Source organism: Danio rerio, chromosome 5, assembly GCF_052040795.2.
Source record: "Danio rerio strain M-AB ecotype USA chromosome 5, GRCz13ab, whole genome shotgun sequence".
Taxonomy (NCBI): domain Eukaryota; kingdom Metazoa; phylum Chordata; class Actinopteri; order Cypriniformes; family Danionidae; genus Danio; species Danio rerio.
Window position 1 is genome coordinate 8935001 of NC_141025.1, and position 18930 is coordinate 8953930.

At 37.0% G+C, this 18930-nt stretch overlaps 1 protein-coding gene across 2 annotated transcripts in view; it reads right to left on the minus strand.

Moving 5' to 3' along the window:
• slc1a3a (solute carrier family 1 member 3a) overlaps window positions 1-12084 on the minus strand; it is a 64481-nt gene extending 52397 nt beyond the window's left edge. Inside the window, exons 1-3 of one of the 2 annotated variants that reach the window (XM_087251275.1) lie at window positions 11994-12084; window positions 4153-4361; window positions 1378-1515 (exon numbers count right to left, since the gene is read on the minus strand). In XM_087251275.1, coding sequence (XP_087107401.1) covers window positions 1378-1515; window positions 4153-4333 — 319 coding nt within the window. In that variant the 5' untranslated portion in view covers window positions 4334-4361; window positions 11994-12084. 2 annotated transcript variants of the gene reach the window in all.
• Window positions 12085-18930: the final 6846 nt, after the last annotated feature.

The following is an 18930-nucleotide window of genomic DNA, read 5'->3' on the forward strand; positions in this document are numbered from 1 at the left end:
AAAAACAGCCACATACAGTAAATTAGGGAGAAAAAAATTAAAATCAATCAAAAACAACGCATCAAAGGCAGTGTTGTTTTACATGCCCAAGACCTAGTCCAAATAAATCTAGTCCAAATCTACTTTTTATATTGAAAATACATCATTTTGTGTGTGTTTTTTCACTAAATTAGTCACATCATTTATGAATTTGACAATTAAAAAGTTAAAATCCTGTAATTTTCTAAGCGATTTAGTAGTTTATATCAGGACTGAGGCTAAATAACAGATTTATGAAAAAAAAAATGTTAACAATATTTATCTGATGCATTTTTACAGCAGTTTAATTCAGTGGATGTTTTCATCATTAACATAACAAAAGGATAGTACATTTCCAGAGTGTTTCGTTGAGTTAAAAAAAATACAAAATCCAAAGCATTTTCCCAAAATATTTGTCAAAATAAGATTTGTCACCAAAAATCATTCTGCTAGCTGAAAAACACAGAGAAAGTTATATCCAAATTAAGACACAAAATCACCCCAGATTTCATGCAAACATCCCCAACAGTACATAAGGGTTAAAAACCATAACAGAAAACAAGACAAAAATACTCTAAACCAGTGTTTCTCAACTGGTCGGTCGGGTCGCAGGAAAATTTTCAGTGGGTGGCAGAGTCCGTGGTCAAAACAACAAACATTTAATTTTTAACTTATTTTGCTTATACCAGACTTTTATTTTGAAATGCGTGAGCGACAAGTGTACCGTATAAAATGTGAAATTTCATTTAGTAACAGAAACAAATATGTCGAAGTGCAAGTACGACCCCAAATATGTAAAGTATGGATTTACATATACTAATGACAAAAAAAGGCTTAACCTCAGTGTGTCATATGTAGTGATGTGCTCTCACAAGAGCACATTTAGAAACCAAACATTTGTCATTTTTACTTTGTAAAATTTCTATAATTTGAGACATTTTGTTAAATGACAGCAATAATATACTGTTTATTTGTAAGTCTTGGTGATTTTATTATGATTTATCTGTCACTCCTTGTGTATGTTAACAAATAAATACAAATATATAATAATTCCTAAAATGATATTCTAGATCCTTAAAATTTGGGTCGCTGGTTGATGACCATGTAAAAATGTGGGTCCCATGGCCAAACCAGTTGAGAACCCCTGCTCTAAACTACAGTAATGACTATAGAAAAGTGGATTCGCAAACACATGCTCAACTTCACAAGCAGACTGAGTAGCTTCAGCTGCCCGAGGGACATAACAAAGGGCAAAGCCATAACAAATCAGTCAGTCATCGCTCTGTGAGGATGGCCCGTCCCGTCAGCAGTGTGTGTTTGTGTCAGACTGGTGTCTGGTGGCGCCACAGAGGCTCATACCTGTGATTAAACTGGACACCAGCAGGGGGAGCACCAGCATCTGCAGCATCCGCATCAGCAGCTCTCCGGGGAAAGAGAAGTACTTCACCTCCCGATACGACATCTTATACGGCCGCAGTCCGAATCCCAGGATTATTCCTGCAGGAGGAAAACAAGGATGTCTTTAACTGTTTAACAGGTATTGCAACATCATATCATAGAATTAAAAGAAACCTATCCTTTAAAAAAACAAAGCTCAAATTAAACTCAAACTCTAAATTGTGTTGGGAACACAATGGGGTATATAGGGGACTTTTTATTTTTAATAAACCAGCCTTGTGTTTCCGGTGAACACCATAACAAAATTGCCCAAAAAATCTTCAATCTTCACTGCCTGATTGACATACATTATAAAGTGGGTCTGAGACTAAACAAGTAGCACGGCTTTAAATGACATTTTCTTCACGCTTTGTCTTTAAAATATGCAAATTTCTTTTAATTTTAATTTATTTTCCAGTATTTTCAGTGGAGTTTCTGCGCATGCCAGCTGCTACCGATGGTGCTTTTGTTGTGTTGTTTTTCATCCTATTTTACGCTTGAACAACTAATAAATGCTTAAGTCTATTTAACTAATTGTATTTGAATTACATTACAACATTCATACTGTAAAAGGAACCTTATGTTATTGAAAATAGTCACATTAGCCTTTCCCCGGAAGTTTATCATTGGCTGAACAACACTAGGGGCCCTATCATACACCCGGCGCAGTGTGGCGCAAGACGTGGCGCAGTAGTCTTTTGGTAGTTTCAGCTTGGCGCAAGAGTCATTTTGAGGTGTTGCGCTACGCTGTTTAAATAGCAAATGCATTAGCGCTCATATGTGCGCCCATAGTTGTTCTGGTCTAAAAAGGAAGGCGTTCTGAGGCGGACCGCTGGCGCGTCGCTATTTTGAGAAACTATAATAGATTTTTCATTAGACCAAAACTAACCCGGTCTAAACTCCGGCGCAGAGTTGCGCCTCGCTTACGCACTGCTTAATACGCACAAGAGAGCAATAGGCAAATATCTTTACATATGAAAAAATTTAAGTATTAAGGATATATATAGGATATAATAAGAATAGATATAGAATATAAATATAAAGGATTAAAATATTACAAAACATTATTTTCTAGCCTACATAAATATAAAAAATCACTGCTTTTATGTCTTCTTCATCTCGGGAGGCTTTTTCAGTTCATTTATAACAATTTGCTTTTGTATAATGACATATTATTAGCAGTATTATTTATTATATCCATATTTATATTTGTTTTATTAAAAACAAGCTTAGATTTACCCACCTTTGACAGGTGGGCAAATCTAAGACCATATGGGGCAGGGCAGGTGTATTTGGAAATAACTCAGTATTTTGACCACACTTGGTCATTATTGTTCATTTATTAGTTTGCTAGAAATTAGAACTGAATTTAAAAAATAGTTTTGAAACGAATATTTGCGCTTAACAAACACAATTAATTATTTATAGGCTAATTGATGTCTGTGCGTAAAGGTTTCCGTATCCAAGAGCGAAAGTGAAAGTAGATCCATTATCTCTCATTCTCACACAGTAGATGCTCTGTTTAACAGTTTTCTGTTAAAAAAAACTGTCAACTGTTTGCTTGTGAAATGCTCAGTTTTTCCACTTAGACTTACTTTGCGTCCTGTAAATAGCGAATGCGCTCTTGGCGCGACGCAGCTGACTCTTAAAGGGAATGGGAGATGAGACTCTAATTGGTTTATTCTAAAAACACATCTATAACTCATTAAGAAAATAAACTCAACCCTTTTAGACCATGCGCCACGGCGCAAAGCGAATTTTCCCGTCCGTAAATGAGCAAAAATGCGTTCTGACACGCCCTGAAAGCGTTTGCGCCCTGCGTTTTGCTCTCTGCGCATGGACCGTCAAAATAGAGCCCAAGCTGTGCATATAGCCCATTGATTGATCAGCACTTGTGTAGTTGGTTCATGCTGATGGATTGGGGAGCGTCTGGTTTTTCAGCTGTTTCTAATCTGTAATTAGATTTTCTAAGATGGAGATGTATATTTAAAGCCTTTGGAAATGTCTGGATGTATTTTTATCCGCTGAGGAAGGCTTTTAAGTCGAATGCGTTTAGTTTATTTCATTTAATTTTAATTATAACTCCTTTATTTACTGGAGGTCCCTATTTTTTTATTTTATTTAATTGAAATATAATACTTTAACCCAGAATAACTTTTAAAAGTTATTAGTTACTAGATAATTAGTTAAAGTTATTAGTAGCTAATAGAGGTATAGTAAGGAATAACACTAACTTTTCTGAAATTGATTGTAATGCAGTAATGTGCATCTTTTATAAAAATGCTTTGAAATAATAAGTATTATGAAAAGCACAACGTTTCTGTGTGGAGTTTGCATGTTCTCCCTGCCTTCGCGTGGGTTTCCTCCGGGTGCTCCGGTTTCCCCCACAGTCCAAAGACATGCGGTACAGGTGAATTGGGTAGGCTAAATTGTCCGTAGTGTGTGAGTGTGTGTGTGTGTGTGTGTGTGAACGTGTGTGGATGTTTCCCAGAGATGGGTTGCGTACAAAATGCTGGATTAAGATCGTCTAGGGAGTTGAATCGAGATCGCAATTTTTTTTACGATTAATTGTGCAGCTCTAAATTATGGAAAGATTTTTCAGGAGGGCTAATAATTCTGACTTCAACTGTATATGTATGTATGTATGTGTGTATCATAATTTCCATAAAATATTGATTTAAAAAAGCATCATCTCACCCACGATGACGGCAGCGACGGTGAGGATGACGAAAGCGTTCCTCATGAAGAAGCCCTTGACGTCATTGCTGGAGATGTTCTGGACAGTGTTTTTGGCCCTCAGCGAGCGCTCGGTCAGGCCATCCCGCAGCTGCTGGACTCTGCTGCGCTGCAGACGCGTCTCCCCGTTACTCTGAGTCATGTCTGGAGGAGACGCCACACCGCCGACACTGCACACAGCAACACACGGGTCTGTAACGCAACAACCAGCAATACAAGTCAATGAATCATCAAACACTGCACTACAAAAAAAATTACTCATTAGATTTCGAACGTTCACACTTAGCTGATGTTTGTTTGGCATGCTGTCCCGGGAGAGAGCCCTGAGCTCAAGGGATCCTCGAGCCCAGGGCTACCTACCGATTGCAGAGCGAGAGGGGAGCTTAAGCTTAGGTAGATTTCAAACTACCCGGCTGCGATAGCTAAGGAAACACTTGAGGAGAAAGGGAGTAAACTAGTGCCTGGATTGCTTAATTATGTATATATTTGGATGGTGGGAGGAAACGGGAGGACCTGGGGGAAACCCACCCGGACACAGGAAGAATAAACAAACTTCGCACAGAAACTCCCAGCCTGGCGAGGACCAGAGCTAGTGGTGTTCTTGCTGTGGGGCAACGGTGCTAATCAATGGGCCGCCCACAAGAAGAGGGGAGGGGGGGGGGGTTTCTTCCATACGAAGATAACTATGGACTGAACCTGTGCTTATTTATAGTAAATGGGAAATCATATGATTGGGAGATCGTCACGCCCGGATTGGCTAATCGGGAGAACAGGGAGAATTCCCGGTGGGCCGGTCCGTTTTTTGGCCGCGAGTGTCGATGTCCCTAGCTGCTTGCACTCTCAGCAGTTGCACTTTTTAAAATTTATTTGTTTATTTGACCATAACCTCACTCTTTTTAATCATTATTTTGCCGCAGCTCCGCTTTTTTTATTTATTTTCTCGCAGCCCCGTGAACTAAATGCAGCCTGCATGTTAATGATGATCATCATTAACCTGCGGGCTCTACCCCATTTCACCCCAAACAGTGGCACCCTAGTGAATATTAATTAATATTAATAAATATTACACCTGCTCAATGAAAATCAGATGATTTACTACATTAATAAATCTTAACTTTTAATTTTAACATAACTTGATCAGAACAAAATATTACAAAAAAAAACAAAAACATAACTTGATCAGAAATCTAAAATGGGGAGAAAAAGAGTAGGGTAAAAAAAGAGTAGATATCAAGTGGTAGCCATCGTGGTCTAGTGGTTAGCATGTTACGCATTAACACAGCCGACCAGAGTTCGAACCTCACCAGAGTAAAATATGGTTTTTTTTTCAGTGTTAAGACATAAAATACTGTTTGGGTTACTTACATATTTTTTTTGTGTTACGACTGTTACAAAGGACTGGATATCTATAAAGAATTAATGTTCTCATATTTATGAAAAACATTTGAAGTTCTAAAGCAGCTGTGTCCTTGAAAAAGACGTGTTAGTGGCATTTAAAACTGAATTGGAAATGACGTTATTTTAATATTGTCAGTCGTCGACTGAGGTGGGCCGCTCTAAGGCTTGAAACTCCAGAGCTAAAAAGGAGTCCCACTCCGGCCCTGGAGATCGTGATTAGTAAATGCGAGATCAGCCGTGATAAATCATAATCACGTGATCCTCTCGAAATTTGTTTATAAATAAACTTCACTTACACAATTTTTCAATTTCAAGGTAATTGGTTGCAAACAATTAATATGGGCTGAAGTTGACCATAACTCAATTCAAGTTGTTTGTTTAAATCCAGCCCATATAAAATGGTTCCAACCACTTACCTTAAAAAAACATTAGTAAATCCAATGAGTCATTTTCTTTCAGTGTGAAATGTTGTGAGGGATTGTGCAACTGTGTTTGCGCCACTATATGGTTGCATATCAGAAGAAATAAATATTTGTCTTGGCCAATTTCACAATTTTATAAAACTATAGAAGTTGCGGTCCCACTTTATATTAAGTGTCCTTAACTACTATGTACTTACTTCAAAAAATAAATACAATGTACTTACTGTGTTTATGATGTATTTGAGAACACTTGTGGTGCTTTTGAGTTGGGATAGGGGTTGGGTTATGGACAGGTTTGGTGGTATGGGTAGGTTTAAGGGTGGGTTAAGGTGTAAGGGATGGTCAATAGTGTATTTACAAATGTAGTTACAAAAATTAATTACAGATGTAATTACATACATGTATTTAATCAAGCATAGGTACACAGTAAATACATGTATTTACACAATAAGTACTCTTAATTCCTGTATAAGTACATATTAGTTAAGGCCACTTAATATAAAGTGGGACCGAAGTTGCTAGTAAATTTTGCAAATAATTACTAAGATAAGACAAGTCATATGTTGAAATAAACCACATAAAGGTTATTTTTGTAAATTGAAACTAAGACCAAAACTATTCGTCAAAAATTTGTTTAATTAACTTAAATAAATAAAAAATCTCAACTACTGAAAAACTAAAATGAAATAAGACTAACAAAAGTCACAGAAAAATGAATTGTAATAAAATAATCATTAAAATTAAATAAATGATAAGAGGTTTGCACAAGAGTTGATGTAAGCTTTGCAAAAAACGTTGCTTTGGTGGACACTGGAAATGTTCTGTTGACTCTGTTAAACTACAATTACAAAAACTGAAACTACATTCATTCATTTACTTTTCGGCTTAGTCCCTTTATTAATCTGTGGTCGCCACAGCGGAATGAACCGCCAACTTATCCAGCATACGTTTTACGCAGTGGATGCCCTTTCAGCTGCAACCCATCACTGGGAAACACCCATACCCTTTCACTCACACACATACACTATGGCGAATTTAGCCTACCCAATTCACCTGTACCGCATGTATTTGGACTTGTGGGATAAATCAGAGCACCCGGAGGAAACCCACGCTAACACAAGGAGTACATGCAAATTCCACACAGAAATGCCAACTGACCCAGCCAAGGCTTAAACCAGTGACCTTTTTGCTGTGAGGTGATCGTGCTACCCACTGCGCCACCGTGACGCCCTCTGAAGCTATATATAAAAACTAAATCGAAATGTTTACACATTTCAAAAAACTATACAACTGTATAAAAAAAAATCTGTCCACAAGAAAACGAAAACACACCGTAATGCATGTTATAGTACACATAAAATCAAAACTAACCATATTGAGTTTATTAGCTCGCATTGCTAGTTTTGTGGCGAACAATTCATCTGTGCATGTCATTAAGAAAAATAATAGTTTGCCCCTATAATCTTTAATTGAAATCTGAAAATGCTTTTTCTGTTTGTTTTCAGTCAAATTTCCAGATTACGTCAGAAATTGGGCATAGCTAACATAATTAGCCACGCCCCTCCAGCTGTTTTGACAGCAAACAGAAATGATGAGGAGTTAGGTTGTAATAACTCTCCCCAAACCCTTTTCCAGATCTTTCTGAATGAAATGCAAACTTTACTACAATCAATCAGGTCGCAGTAGAAAAACAAGCCACGCTCAATGATTTCTCATTGAATATTCTGTTTCTCTAAAAACTGCGTCACACTACGAAAAAATAAAAACAGTCACAGCTTCTGGTTCATGCAGACTTTAACAGCATGCCCAACCAAGAGGGGGCGATAATGACAGTTTTAAGCTGAGTTTACAACAAACGTGGAATTAAGTATATGTGCAAGTTCATTGCATACAAGTCAGTGCAAGTATGAGAACAGAATGACACGAAATACGTGACGTGTTTGTCACAAATGTGCAAAATTCGGCTTAATCACAGGTTTGAATTTGGTGTGAACCCAGCCATGTTGGCTAATCTAAAAGGAGAAAATAGAGTACACTCTGGTGTCATGACGTGAACATTCATTTGTAGTGTCCACACGACTACACTGTACCCATTGATTGTTTATTCACCCTGACCAGAGTTTTGGTTTCTGACACCTGATAATTAATTTTCATGTGGACAAATGATGAAACCACATAGAAAAAAACTGTGGTTTGAAACTACTCATGTTAATGTGGACAGGGCCTAAAGGAGTATGAGTGCGCGAGCATGTAGTGTTTCTTTACAGACGTACATCTACTGGCCCGGCATGAATAATACAGCTTTTTCACATCTATTTTCGTAGATCTATGTGTGAAAGTTGTCATAATTTAGTTTCAGACAAATGAAGAAATACCATTAACATTTTTAGCGCATCCTAGTTTTATAAATGGACCCTCAAAACTTCTTCTAAAACAACCCACTTCAAATAAAACAGATTTGTTTTAACAGAATCAGGCGTCATTTTCATAGATCCATAAGTGAAAATCTGTCATCTGTACACACATTTAGTTTAAAACACATGAAAGAATTACATTTAAATTTTTAGCACATCCTTGTTTTGTAAATAGACCCTCAAAATTTATTTTGAAACAAACAACGACAAATAAAACAGTTGTTTTTAACAGAATCAGACATCATCTTCATAGATCCATGTGTTATTAAAAATATTTAAAGCACACTTCTCCTGAAAAGACCACAAGATCTGAAGTGTCAGCCATGCAAAAAAATGTTGCCTGCTATGAGCATATTGTAATCATTAGGGTTTGTGGTTTCTTCAGATCACTAACCAAAAGTATGAGCAAAAAATAATAGTGAAGCTTGCCTAAAATAAAAAAAATTAACTCTTATATAATCGGAGTTGATTAAAAGTTCAAAATTCATTAATACACTGAAATTACTTTTGAAAAAAAAGTAATTGCTATTACATTTCAGAATCAATAACAGATAAACAGCGAGTAGAATTTAGCAGATAGCATTTCTTAAGTAGAAAACCTGAAATGGATTTTCTTGTGGTTCAGTATCTATAAAATATATTTGGTTCAAAGATGAAAAGGTGTTAACAAGCAATAAAAAACTGCAAGTTGTAAATGTTTTTTTACACCCTATAATGTGTCGTTTCATTTTAAACCTTCATACTTCGCAAGTATATCAAAAGCCACTAGATTTTAGTCATTTATCAATACATTTTTTTTATATAATTATTTTTTAGGGGTTTTCACCTTTATTGATAGGACAGTGGAGATTGACAGATAGGAAAGTGTGGGGAGCAGAGACAGGGAAAGGATCGGCAAAGGACGTCGTGCTGGGAATCGAACTCAGATCGCTGCTAGCACCCAGGTGCTATATGTAGACGCACTAACTAGGCTATTGCCGCTGACTTTATCAATTATTTTTAAAATAAAATATGGAAAAATATAATCACATTTAATTAAAGATTTCAAAAAATAATAAAAAACAGTGCTTTCTACACTGTAAACAAAACATATCATTCATTATTTAATTTTCCTTTGGTTTAGTCTCTTATTTATCAAGAGTCGCCACAGCAGAATGAACTACTAACTATTGCAGCACATGTTTTACACAGCAAATGGTCTTCCAGCCACAACCAAGTACTGGAAAACACCCATACATTCTCACATTCGCACACACACTCATACACTATGGCTAATTTAGATCATTCAATTCACCCATAGCGGTGAATTGTTCAGTTTTAGTTTACTCAGCGGAATGAACCACCAACTATTCCAGTATATGTTTTACACAGCAGATGCCCTTCCAACTGCAACCCAGTACTGTGAAACATCCAAACACCTGGAGAACATGCAAAGTCCACACAGAAATGCCAACTGACCCAGTCGGGAATCAAACCAACGATGTTCTTGCTGTAAGGCAACAGTGCTAACCAATGAGCCACCGTGCTGCCCCATTTACTGTACTATTTACAATTAAGTTTTACATAACATACACTTTTTTCATGTTTAGTAATGCTTATTTGTACAAAAACTCCTTTTAATGAAGACATTTAGCTGGTTTTACAATTTGAGGTCACACAACACATTTTACTGAATGTATTTAATTTATCTAAAAGTTTATTACAAGTTTATTACATCGCCACTGGATTGCATGGTTTGGGATTTGCTCTTTAGTGTTTGGACTTTCAGCAGTGAAAATTAACCCACACTGAACTGAACTAAAATGAACTCTGAAAACTGAACTGACACTGCTTCAGTCTACTGTAATCTTCTATGTTAAGCTGCTTTGACACAATCTACATTGCAAAAGCATTATAGAAACAAAGATGAAAAAAAAAAAATCGATAGAGTTTTTGGCTTGTTTCTAGTCCAAATATCTAAAGAAGCATGTTCCAGAATAGAAAGAATATTGTTTTGTTTTCAGAAACATTAAGTCAAAATTAAGTCAGAATCATTTTTTTCCTTAAAAGCAAGCTAATCTACTACAGGGATAATTAAAATAATCGTGTTTTTATTTTTTGTTTGTACATTGAATTTCTTTTTTCTCCTAATTAACTTTACTTACTTAAAATGAAATTTACATAACCAAAAGCTGGGAGGCACGGTGGCTCAGTGGTTAGCACTGTCGCCTCACAGCAACACAGGTCAGTTGGCATTTCTGTGTGGAGTTTGCATGTTCTCCCCATGTTGGTGTTGGTTTCCATCGGGTGCTTCGGTTTCCCCCACAGTTCAAAGACATGAGCTATAGGTAGGACCAGACAGAATGTGTGGACGTTTTTTTTTTTTTGCTATGTCCGCGCAGAATTTTGTAAAAATAATCTGCATATTAATGTGGAATGATTTTGGGATTATTGTAACTAAAAACTTAATATATGTAATAAAAAAATACCCTTTTTTAAGTTTTAATGTTTACAATGCAAATCCAAATAGATCCACTTATTTGGTAAACAAAGCAAGTCTCTCAAATAATATATCTACTAAAAGGCAAAAAATACTACAGTACAAACTGTATTGTAAATACATAATATAAACATTTTCATATTAGTCAATAATATAACTGACATTATTAAAAAAAACTGAACAAATATATACTGTATTTACACATGTTTACACAAATAAACGAATGATAGGTCACACAGATTCCATGTGGGCATAGCTATTGGTGAATTGGATGAACTAAATTGGCTGTAGTGTATGTGTGTTTCCCAGTTTCCCAGTACAGGGTTGCAGCTGGAAGAACATCCACTGTGTAAAAGAGATGCTGGATAAGTTAGCGGTTCATTCCCCTGTGGTGACCTCTGATAAATAAAGGGACTAAGCCGAAGGAAAAGGAAATAACCAAAATTTCCTCCAATTAACACATTTAACTTGTTTTACCGTATTAAATTGTATTGAAATATTTTTTACTTATTTTACTTTACTATTATTATTAATATTATATATATATATATATATATATATATATATATATATATATATATATATATATATATATATATATATATAATGCTAGTTACCCTAACTTTATGAGTTACTTATAATTTTAAACTAATTAACAGTCAGCACATTTAACTAGTTTTTCCAGTTGCAGTCATACAACAAATATGACAGAATTGTACTGAATTTTGTTAACTTAAAATGTACATAACCATACACATTTGTCCAGATTAGTAATGTAAGTAAACTAAAAGCTCCTCCAATCAGCAGCACATTTAACTTGTTTCACCATTTGCAGTCACACAACAAACAACATAACCCAGTGAGCTCATTAGAAGTGGGTAGAGTGCAGGTCAGCACAGGTCTCTGAAACCCAGCCAGATGCGTCTGCGTCTCAATAGTTATCTAGCAGCGCAGTTATCTTTCCACGTGTGCTAGGAAAACAGCCAGACCAAACATTACTGCTGCTCTCTCACACACTTGGACTCGCATGCTGTGAGAACCACACACACACACACACACACTTAGAAGATCACTAGACAGTGTACTCACATCAGAAAAATACAGGATTTGGTTCAGGGAAGATCCTCCACGCCGAGGGAGCAGAGAGAAGTGTGTACTTAGAAAGAAACTGCAGGAGTTTGGAAGGGAAGAGTGTGTGTGTGGAGGGGGTGAAGGAGAGGGAGAGGGAACGCCAATCAGAGAGCAGAAGAGAGATGAGATGGGGCGGGGCTTTAATGAAGGACAGCAGCTCTTACACAGATTGGGGAGGAGAAACTGCCAGCTCAACTGGGGGTGGGTCTTGGGGAGAGGCTCCACCCACCACGAGATGAAGAGATGGAGGGAAAAAAGCATGTGTTTGTTTTCACATTCAGTGGGGGTTTTAAACGGCTGTGCAGATATAATGGGGAAGTTCTACTCACTATTTACTCGCTCTCAGGTGGTTTCAGGTCATTATGGGTTTCATTTATTCTGTTGAACACTTAAGAAGATATTTTGAAAAATGTTGGAAACCTCCCAGCAGGCATTTTTTGTTTTTAAAAGATGTCTAATAGACATCTAAATGTAGACAGCTTGGCTAAAACAAAGCTAAATTTGGGCTGTCAGTGAAAATCTTATAGACATCTAGGAATTGGACAAAACTGGACTAGTCATCAAATAAACAGAAATGAATCATTATGTAATGTAATGTAATGTGTATTTATATAGCACACTAAATTGTGTATGGCCATACACCCAAAGCACTTCACAATCATGAGGGGGGGTCTCTCCACACCATCACCAGTGTGCAGCATCCATTTGGATGATGCGACGGCAGCCACAGGACAACGGCGCCAGTGCGCTCACCACACACCAGCTATTGGTGGAGTGAAGAGACAGTGATAGAGTCAATTCGGTGGAAGGGGATGATTGGGAGGCCATGATCGTAATGGCCGATAGAGGGACTTTGGCCAGGACACCAGGGTTACACCCCTGCTCTTTCACGAGAAGTGCCATGGGATTTTTAATGACCAAAGACAGTCAGGACCTCGGTTTAACGTCTCATCCGAAAGACGGCGCCCACTGACAGTGTAGCGTCCCCTTCACTTTTACTTGGGGATTAGGACTCACATAGACCACAGGTTGAGCGCCCCCTGCTGGTCTCACTAACACCACTTCCAACAGCAACCTAGTGTTCCCTAGTGGTCTCCCTTCAGTGAGTAACGGTCTTGGGCTGCAGGGTGATATGGCTGTAGCATTACACATATAAAGACTGCCTAATCTGTCTATAGGTGAATTACCGGATTGTAAACATTCAGATTGCACGCACATCGAGGTTGCAGAAAAAAAAAAAAAAAAAACTGGGAGCACTAGGGAAGGGAATGACATCTGATGCGGTACAGAGTTTGTTGTTTTCTTAAGAGATAAGTTATATTGATTACATATTATATAAATTATTCACATAATGCTCTTAGCATATTATAACAGCTTGTCTCCCAGTGATAAGCACAGTTATTCTGCAAAATTAACGTTAAAGTGAGCAGCGTTCATCTGACAGGTCCATTTGCGATTGGACTCCTATTGGATAAGACGAAATGCCAAGCATCCAGCCCCAAATATACAACTATCTTCTTGAAACTTCAAGTGTTTTTACAAGAGGCCTACAAGTCTTTGGGTGCCTACAATTGTGTTCTGTGTGGTCATGTGCACAAAATAATCTTCCATGATTACCAGATTCAAAACTATGTAGTGCTAAAAACCGAGGTTCTTCCAAGCCAAAGACAAGGAAAGAAGATCAACAAGCAAAACAACTGCAGTCTGACAGCGAACTGCACCTGTACGGCAGGGTATGTGAACTTACATATTTACATTTCATTCTAAGAATTCAGTGTCCGCAGTTTAATTCACCATATTTAACTGTTTTTGCTGAAATCATTGCTGCAGTCAAAAACAAGTAATGCGTATGATCCAGCATAGCGTGAACAGAGGCGGACTGGCCATAGGGAGCACCGGGACATTTTCACTGCGAGTCTGGCCTGCCGCGCCTCCATTAACCCCCCACCCCCGGCTCTTCACTTTCTAGATCGCATTAGATGTGGCCTGACTGACTGTAAAGCCTGATTTATACTTCTGCGTCAAGTGACCAGCGTAACCCACGGCGCATGCAACGCGCGTAGCTGTGCATTTATACTTCTGCGCGCTGTCTCTGTTGGTCTACACTTCCGAAACGCTAGTTGGCAGTGAGGTGTAAATGTTCCTCTGTGTTGAGTTTCTTCGCTGCTTTTTTGCTTTTCCTGAACACTTCCGGGATGTACAAGTGGCTCAAACTCGCTCATTTTGAGGCAGGAACCGGCGGACGTGCAACAACTTTAACTATGAGGTAAACAAAAAAACCAAACTATCCATCCGGAGCTCCTTAACGGGACTCCACACTTGTAAACAATCGCTCGCGCCATTCGCGCGGCTCTCTGTCCCGCCCCGACTCGTCAGCACTACCAAGCCGACCAATCACAGAGCTTGCGCTTCGCATTGTTGCGACGTGTAGTTACATTTTTGAGAGGTGCACGTCAGTGACGGCCACGGCGAAGGGCTATGCGTCAGCGCCGTAGCATACGCATGTGTTTAACGCAGAAGTATAAATTAGCCTTAAGATTGGCTCGGTGGAAAATGTTTTCCCAGTCCGCCCCTGAGCTTGAACTTACCTGATATAAAATGAGAACTGCAGCGTCAAGCATTTTTAATTAGGTCCTCACTTATGATGGCTGTAAGTCAATTATATCTGCGGTCAGCATTAAAAGCAGTGTGGTGTACGGTAAAATGTAACTTTTCTATTTTTGGACTTTCGATTTTGGCATCCAACCCCACAGCACGACATGTTTGCTATTGCAACCGGTCTTTTTTTTGCAACCTGTATGCGCGGTTGAACCTGTGTGATGTCATGTGTGACGTAGGTTGGTAATCCGCCTATTTGACGACTAGTCTAGTTTTGGGCTATTTTTGGGCTATTCTTAGATGTCTATAAGAGTTTCACTGACAGCTCAAGTTTAGTCTTGTTTTAGCCAAGCTGTCTACCTTTAGATGTCTATTAGATGTATATTAAACACAAAATTGTTTGCTGGGCTGTAACCATTGACTTCTGTAGTACACTGAAAAAAACATATGCATACATTTGCAGTTTTCCATATTTTTTTATTTTTACTTTATTATTTATGCTTTTGAAATGCATTATGGGACCTTGATATTTCTTTTTTTAAATTTATTAACAAGAACCAGAATGTACAGTTTTCTTATACAACAAAATCACTTTACATTTCTTAACAAGAATGGAATAAATAAGGTAAAAAAATAAATTAAATAAAAAGAAAAAGAGAAAAAAACAGAGGAGAGGGTACCTAATTATCAAATTACATACAAATATATTACGGACAATTTTCTAATTTTAGTTATTAACAACATGCACTTTTACTACAGGAAATGCATATATACAAACATTTTTATGCAAAAATGTTAAAGAAGAAGCATATTTTAACTGTTTTAATTGCGTTTTTATTTTCAGACTTAGAAATCATTTTTATTTACAGTACATCTGAATCTCTTTTTCTAGCACCATGAAGAGAGGTTTGCTTTAGGCAAACTTGGATTTATGTATGTGAAATTTACATAGTCATAAAATAAAGTTTATAATAAAACTTGCATCTTTTAAAGAGCGATCCTTAACATATTAACCCAAAATCACATGTTTATAAGATAAGAAAAATGAGCTTCAACATTAATCCAAAAAAGTTGAGTATATTGGCAAGACCAAAATAAATGTAAAAAAGTTTCATTAAAGCTTTCACAAAAACAGCATTCTAACTCAATATCAATTTTAAATTTTAACCTTGATCTTTCTTCCAATAACTTGTAACCTTAAAAAGTTTAAAAAAGGGACTTTTATGAACATTTTTAGTAGTTTAAAGTGATATATTGTCTGGGTTGGTGTTATATTTTATGCTACAAAAACCTTGTAATAAACTGTCAGTACATATTCTTTTCTTTTACAGTCTTATTTCTGTATGTCATTTCTTATACATTATATTATTTCAAACTACTAAAATGTCAATAAAAGTCACTTTGTTAAACTGTAGAGTTTAATTTTCAACATCAAAAGTCGACAGAGCAGAGATCAACATCCCATAATGCAATTCACAACCATAAATAAACAGAAAACACACAAATACAGAAACTGTTCATTAACAGATTTTTTTACAGTGTAGGTAAAACAAATAGTATAGAAGTCAACGGTTACATGTTTGCAACATTCTTCAGAATATCTTCTATTGTGTTCATCTGTCACTCAAATAGGTTTTTAAATAGTGAAGGGAGGGTAAACGATGAGAGAACCTTCAGTTCTTGGTGAACTGTCTCTTCACATGCATGCTATTGTGAATAATATTACATTTCAGATTCTGAATGCGAAGTTATGTGAAAGGTTAGATGTTTATCTGCTGAATTGACTTTGATTGTTCTCAGATCATGCTGGAGAACACGATCATCAGGTTTTTTTTATCTTGTTGATTTCATGCTGGCTTTAATCCAAGCTGGCATTTATGTTCAAACGGCATTCACAGCTAATTTCTCTTTCATCATAATTGAATATTTTTCTGAATAAAATAAGTAAAAACAAAAACAAAACAATAATAATAAATAAACAATAATAAAAACAAATCTAAATTATACATAGCATTAAATACAATATATCTAAAAATGTTTATTTATATGCAATATAACAGTGTTTATACAATATTTGTATTATTTAATGCATATCTGTATTTAATGATCTATAATTAAATGTTCAAATACTTATTTTTAAAGACTTTATTCCATGTTTATTTATTTTTACTATTCATTACATTTATTATTTATTACATTCTTGTTTATTACATGCTTACTACTCAAGTAAAAAACAATGGCTTGTATAAGCAGACATATATATGATTTTAAAATATTAAAACACTTTAAAAAAAGAAAGTTTTCATTAAAAAGTGAACAATTTTGATTGATTTATATAAAAGAGGTATTAATTGTGGGCGTCACGGTGGCACAGTGGGTAACACGAAGCAAGAAGGTCGCTGGTTCAAGTCCTGGCAGGGTCAGTTGGCATTTCTGTGTGGAGTTTGCATGTTCTCCCCATGTTGGTATGGAGTTCCTCTGGGTGCTCCGGTTTTTCCCCACAGTCCAAACATATGCGCAATAGGGGAATTGGGTAAACTAAATTGGCAATAGTGTGTATGAGTGTGTATGCGAACGTGAGAGTCTATGGATGTTTCCCAGTACTGGATTGTGAATGGAAGGGCATCCGCTATGCAAAACATATGCTGGAATAGTTGGCAGTTCATTCCACTGTGGTCACCCCTGATAATCAACAACTAAGCCGAAAGAAAATGGATGAATGAATACACACTGTAAAAAATATACAGCATGATCAATACGTCATGACAATACATGTTTTTAGTTCATTCATTCATTCATTTTATTTTCGGCTTAGTCCCTTTATTAATCCAGGGTCGCCACAGTGGAATGATCCGCCAACTTATCCTGTACATTTTTACGTATGCCCTTCCAGCCGCAAACCATCACTGGGAAACATCCACACAATTTACCTGTACCGCATGTCTTTGGACTGTGGGGTACACCGGAGCACCCGGAGGAAACCCACGCGAACGCAGGGAGAACATGCAAACTCCACATAACTTATTAAACTAAGTTATTCATGTTAACTAGGGGCGTACTCACACTATGTACAGTTGCTTTGAACCGTTCCGAAGTGCAATTTCCCACACAAATCTTGCTCTGGCACACCTTCAACCGAGCCACGTCCGGTCATTTGTGTTTGGGCCCTATTAAGAGCACTCACACTTGTCAAACAAACCGGGAAAAATGCTTGGGAACAGTTCAGATAGTATAGTGTGAGTGCACCCTAAGTTAATTTTATGAGTTACGCAAGCTGTTTCAAGTCAGTTTAATACAAATTAAAATGACTCCTAAGCTTAATTTGATTCAGCTTAAAAATTTAAGAAAACCAGTAGAGCAGGGGTGGCCAACCCTGTTCCTGGAGAGCCACCTTCCAGCAGATTTCAGTTGCAACCCATTTATATAAATAAGTTGTATTAATTGAATTAATGCATATCGATTGCTGTAGTGAAAGAAAGTTTAACGCTTTACAATACGGGACATGCAGTTGATGTTAGATACCGTATTTACAAACATTAAGCAAATGCATGTACAGCATTTAATAATGCCATTAATTATAATTTAACATTTGCTTATCCACCCTGGGTTAACATGAACAAATGTATTGTCGTAAACTAACAACAAAGGCGAATAAATACAGTATATTTACATAATAATTGTAATGTTCATTGTGTTATGGAAAAAGTTAATAAATTTATTGTCCAATACATGGTTATTGTGTAATACACTGGTAACAGTGTGCACATTAATAAAGCTCATTTGAATTGAAAAGTTAGAGGTTTTATTTAATCCACAATGTTTCATAGCGTTAACTTTTCTTCACTATTATTTTATGTTATTTAATGGGTGAAGCAGTGGCGCAGTAGGTAGTGCTGTCGCCTCACATCAAGAAGCTCGCTGGTTCGAGCCTCGGCTCAGTTGGCGTTTCTGTGTGGAGTTTGCATGTTCTCCCTGTGTTCGCGTGGGTTTCCTCCGGGTGCTCCGGTTTCCCCCACAGTCCAAACACATGCGTTACAGGTGAATTGGGTAGGCTAAATTGTCCGTAGTGTATGAGTGTGTGTATGAATGTGTGTGTAGATGTTTCCCAGAGATGGGTTGCGGCTGGAAGGGCATCCGCTGCGTAAATACTTGCCGGATAAGTTGGTGGTTCATTCCGCTGTGGTGACCCCGGATTAATAAAGGGACTAAGCCAACAAGAAAATGAATGAATGAATGAATGAATGTTATTTAATGACGACAGAGGATCTGGATGAGAGGTTATGTGAGATTGTGGGTT